Below are 5,344 nucleotides of genomic sequence, written 5' to 3'. Positions count from 1 at the left end.
GAGCCGCGGTCCACAGAGCTGGGCTTGTGCTCGGGCAAGACTGGTAGAGCTCCCGCCCTGTGCAGAACGGCCTCCGGGGGCTTTGCAGAGAAAACCGGCTACAGCCTGGGAAGGAGTGCGGACGCCCCAGCTTGCCTTCTGGGCACAGGCAGGTGTGACTTGGCCAGTAGGTCACGCTACAAGTTGGAAGCCCTTCACTCTGACAGCGTGTCCCACTGTCATCTCGGAGACATTCCACAGCTCACAGAGACAAGAACATCTTGTCATGATTCAAGTTCCTTCTTCTCAAGTTTATTTATTTCTTGAGGGCCAGAAAGAGAGAAGGGCATCTTCAGGCCTCTCGCAGCACAGCCCACCCCAATCCCAGCGGCCTGGGCATCCGGTGCTCTGGCGGGCCGGCTGTGAGCCCAGGACTGCCCCCACATGGGTCTGGTTGTTATCACTGTGCCACCGCCTGGCCTGTCACGATTCACATCCGTGGGACCTCTGCCATGACAGCAAGCTGCTGATCGCGTGCCCTCTCGGACGTGGGTACTCCCACTTACTGAGTGGCCGGAGGAAAGTTTGGCGTCGGGGCGAGAAACAGCTTTGGTAAACGGCCCCTTTTGCATTTATCCTCTGTGGATGTTGAGAACCTCTGCTCTCTCGCTGTTGACCCTCTAGGCTGTAATAAAGTGGGGCCGGCCGGTGTGAGGCCCTGAAGCCTTCCAGCTGTGGGGAGGCCTGAGGAGGCGGAGGCCCCAGGAAAGGAGCAGGGCAAGGGACCAGGGCCAGAGCAGCAAGCTGGAGGGGGGAAGAGCCGTGCTCTGTCCAAGCAGGGGCAGGCACGCGGGGAGTGGGCACGGCAGGCCAGAAGTGAAACTGTCCAGGGGAGACCAGGGAGAGCCAGAGGGAGGAAGTGGCAGGGGTGCTGCTCACTGTCCTTCACACTGTGGTGATCCAGCCAGCCTGGCAGCAGCCCTTTTATGAAAATGACAGCGTCACCACCCCAGCTAGCGTCTTGGAAATGCGTGACGCATTACTACATGTGACAGAGACAGAGAGAGGGACAGGACCCCCTCATGGGCTTGACATCATGATCCCCCTGGCCCCAGCCAGACTCAGATCATGGACATGCACACGCCCAGGGTACTTGGGAGGTCTCTGGACACAACCCAGAACCTTCCAGGTGGGTGGGCCCCTGGGGCAGCATGTTCACCTGCTATGCCCTGTCCAGCTGTGCATTGCCATCGGGAAAGTCATGATGCATTTTGCATAGAAAAACAGAAAAATATGCCATGGCTTTCCTGACGACCCAGTGTTTTAAAAAGGATTTGAACAGTTAAAAATAAAATACATGCGTATGTATGTATGTGTGTACATGTATATGTGTATATACCTATGTGTGTATGTGTGTATACCTATGTGTGTATGTGTGTATGCCTATGTGTTTATGTATGTGTATACCTATGTGCGTGTATATATGTGTATGTGTGTATACCTGTGTGTGTATCTGTATACCTATGTGTGTATACTTACGTGTGTATGTATGTGTATACCTATGTGTGTATATATGTGTGTGTACACCTATGTGTGTATGTGTGTGTATACTTATGTGTGTATGTATGTGTATACCTATGTGCGTGTATATATGTGTATGTGTGTATACCTGTGTGTGTATCTGTATACCTATGTGTGTGTATACTTATGTGTGTGTATGTGTATACCTATGTGCGTGTATATATGTGTATGTGTGTATACCTGTGTGTGTATCTGTATACCTATGTGTGTGTGTATGTGTATACCTATGTGCGTGTATATATGTGTATGTGTGTATACCTGTGTGTGTATCTGTATACCTATGTGTGTGTATACTTACGTGTGTATGTATGTGTATACCTATGTGCGTGTATATATGTGTATGTATGTACACCTATGTGTGTATATGTGTGTGTACCTGTGTGAGTATGTGTGTACCTGTGTGTGTGCGTGTATACAGGTGTATAAATCCTAGTCAGACAGGCTGGGAGGGTGCATATTCAGAGGCCCTGGCATGCGCCATTCTGGGCCTGCTTTCTGGCACTTTACCGTCTGTGAGGGACAGCTCCCCGCATTCGATGGATGAGGAAAAGGAGCCTAGCAAAACCAGGCTGTTTCCTGGAAGCTGAGAACGTGGGTGAGCCCAGATTCAGGTCTCAATCACACTGACTACAAACCTGGTATCTTCCTCTGCTTCCAAAGCGGGCATAACCCACACAAGCAAAAACAAAGGGTGACTAAGTCTGTTCACAGGGTGAGCTAGCTCAGGTTGCAGCCAGATCGCACTGGCTGACCGCGGTTTGAATCCTGGCCCCTGTAGCTTGAAAGACATGCAGGGCATATGTGTGTGCAGGCCCCAAATCTCCATAGGAAAGAGAAATGGAGGGAAAAGGATCGCAGTGTGACCACGCCCCACTGGGAGCTCGCTCTCTCGCTCTCTCTCTGATTCTCTTCTGGCAATTAAGGAAAAAAAGTTTAAAAATGAAAATGTTTCTCTTTGATGCTGAATTCAAGACAGTGGAGCAAACATAAAGTAGCCAATTTTGTTAGCAAGAATTTTACAGAAAACACAGCAGCAGCAGTAGCTGTTGGTGTAGCGTCCCTTGATTTGACCCGAGAGGAGGGAGAACCTGTGTGTGTGTGTGTGTGTGTGTGCGTGCGCGTGCGTGGCCATCTGCATCTCTCTCTACAGAGAGGACTGAGCCAAGCGAATGTGGCCAGAGCATGAGGCTTTACGGCCACGCCTGAAGGCATTAGGGAGGTGTGCAGCAGCACCTGCTGGGGCCCTTCGCATGTCACTTCTCCGGGCCTGGCTATTATTAGAACAGGTTCCCCCAATCTGGGGTTATACCATCCGATAGCCTGCGCCGCTGGCATTTCAACTTGTTGATTAAGGGGAAATGAATATGCCCAGTGTTTAACTAATAGGGTTTATATTTTGGTGTAAAAATTGAGAAACACGATCCCTCTTTTCATCTGGGTAGCCAGCCAGCCAACTTGCACCCAGGAAGCTAGTGACACGGGGTTGGGATCCCCTAGGAGAGCCCGCAGAGAAGAAGGGGCTGGGAAACACCAGGTTGGAGGAGAAGATCTGTCACCAAGCGGGGGCAAGGGCAGGGGCCCCGCAAGCTGGCTGCCAACCTGTGCAGACCCTGAGGCCGGCCCCAGCCCTCCCCTGCCACCCCCACTCTGTAAGGTTCTTTTCAGCAGCACAGATGAGAACTGCAGTGTGTGTTAACTGTGCTTTGGGGCTGTTTACGAGGGTGTGAGTAGATCAGCCAGGGGCCTGGTGGTTAAGGTGCTGAGTCTCACGTGGCTAACGACACAGTTCAAGTTCCACACCAGGCAGCTTAAAAAACACTCCAGTGTGTATATGTGTGTGTGCCCAAGATTCCAAGAGGAAGATAGAGGAGAAGGGACTGGGGGGCGGACATCCCCCTGGGAGTGCTTTTTCTCTTCCTGTGTCTCTTGTGAGCTCACTCACCCTATAGCAGAAAATAAAAGAAAAAGGCATGAGTTCCTTTGTAACATTTATTGAGCTCCTTGTAATATTCATTGGGGGATAATATGTAGCTATTCTTTGGGAAATCCAAGTGAACCTTGAACTTCATAGGAAAACACACACTGAGCAAAAACCACGTTGGCTAGGTGCCATTGCTGTCGCTGCCGAGGTAGACATTGTGTTCGGAGAGCCTGAGTTTATCACCACGGTGTCCAACAGTCACCTGGGCTCTCCCATGCAAGGCGAGGAGACCGGGTTTCTGGTCTCCCAGTTTCGGCAGGGCCTTCAGCAATACCTAACACAGCGATGTTTTTTCAGATGAACGAACAGCTCAGTCTCACAAAGTTAGGAGAAACTTGCAAAGCTAACTAACGTGTCGATGTATAGTAGCGTTGTTTTAAACACTTCGCTCATGTCCTAATGCTCATTCCGTGTGGCGGATTTCCTGGTGTTCTGTGTGGATCTGCATGAGTCAGAACGGCAGGGCCTCTTTCTGCATCATCTGTGAATTTGGCAGCTGACTTTCTGATGAAGTGTTAAACTTACTGGTTCAGCTTTTATTATTATGCAAAGAAGTGCTGAGTTAAAGATGGAGAAGTGCTTTTCTCATGAATGGGGAAGGTTACACACCTCCGTGTTGGGGTGATAGGGTTCTGCCGAGTTTCACCAATAAATCTGAAGTGGAATGCAAAATAAATGATGAAATTACAGATTCCTTCACTGGGCCTTCAGTTCATATTTAACCAGTGTTCACTCCCCCCATGGCTTTTATTCATATTTCTAGTTACTTATAGAACCTTTGTTTCTGGTATTTCTGCTTCTTTAATTGAGCTTTACATTTATTTCTCTTTTGTCTTTCTCCATAGATCTATCAGGTTCAAAAGGTAGGCTCTCCCTCCTTTATTTTCTGATTTGCATGTGCTGTTTTCCCTTGCCTTGGGCCTGGTCACCTTTCAGAAATAATGCCTACAAGTTCTTACCACGTCTTCACGGACTTGAACGAGAATGCTCAGGTCCCTCGCCTGCCCTCACGCAGAACAACAGTTAGGGAGTTCCTGAGGGCTGTTTTTGCCAGTTCCATTTTCCTGAAGAAATGAGAAATGTTTTTCTTTGAGGGAAAAATAAAAAGCAAGGTCTAAGACAGAGTAAAATCACATTTTAGATTTGGGATAACCTTTCAACGATCTATATTGAAAGCAAAAGATTATCTTTCTAGTTGATTTTATTAGCTAAAAAACAAGGAAAATTCTCACACATTAAGAGATTATTCTAATAGTTACCAACTTTTTAAAGCTGAGTAAAAAAGACAAAGATGACATGACAGTAAAATCCACTAGCTTAAAGTAAACCTGCCCTGTACCCCAGGATTCCGCATGCCACAGACAGACGGGCACCCATGTCCTAGTACGAAGTAGCAGCTGAAATTTCCAGACAGACACACTGAGCAGGCCAGACTCAGCAGACAGACAGAAAGACGGCCTTGTCAGTGAGTCCCCAGTCGGCAGCCGGGTCCCCGAGGGTTGGTAGGGTTCCTATACAGTGGGCTTTTACCATGACTCACTTGAGTTTCTTACTTACAACATCCGTAATAGTTTTTCTTTACAACTTTATTTAGTTTCTAGATAAAGAACAGCCATCACGTTTCTCTCCCAGAGCAGCTCAGAGAACCAGGATAAGATGCGAACTCCAGAGGCTTGTGCAAACCCCCAGGCACAGTCAGCAACTTCAGGGTGTGGGTGGGACCCCTGTGGGAGCCGCGGCCACCCTGCCTCCCCCACCCTCTGCCCTGCCGGACTGCCGCCTTGCAGGGCACGAGGGCAGCAG

The 5,344-nt window shown here is 49.1% G+C and overlaps 1 protein-coding gene across 19 annotated transcripts in view; it reads left to right on the top strand.

Annotated features, from left to right (window-relative positions):
- The window catches only part of LRRFIP1 (LRR binding FLII interacting protein 1), a 96,565-nt gene that overhangs the window by 18,384 nt on the left and 72,837 nt on the right, over positions 1–5,344 (top strand). For 9 of the 19 annotated variants that reach the window (XM_027773225.1, XM_014589124.2, XM_006151961.2 and 6 more), the window contains exon 3: positions 4,387–4,404. The exons of the other annotated variants lie outside the window; for them this stretch is intronic. In XM_027773225.1, coding sequence (XP_027629026.1) covers positions 4,387–4,404 — 18 coding nt within the window. The remainder of the gene's footprint in view (positions 1–4,386; positions 4,405–5,344) is intronic. 19 annotated transcript variants of the gene reach the window in all.

Source organism: Tupaia chinensis, unplaced genomic scaffold (genome assembly GCF_000334495.1).
Source record: "Tupaia chinensis unplaced genomic scaffold, TupChi_1.0 Scaffold000332_1, whole genome shotgun sequence".
NCBI lineage: Eukaryota > Metazoa > Chordata > Mammalia > Scandentia > Tupaiidae > Tupaia > Tupaia belangeri.
This window is presented reverse-complemented; position numbering and strand designations above follow the sequence as displayed.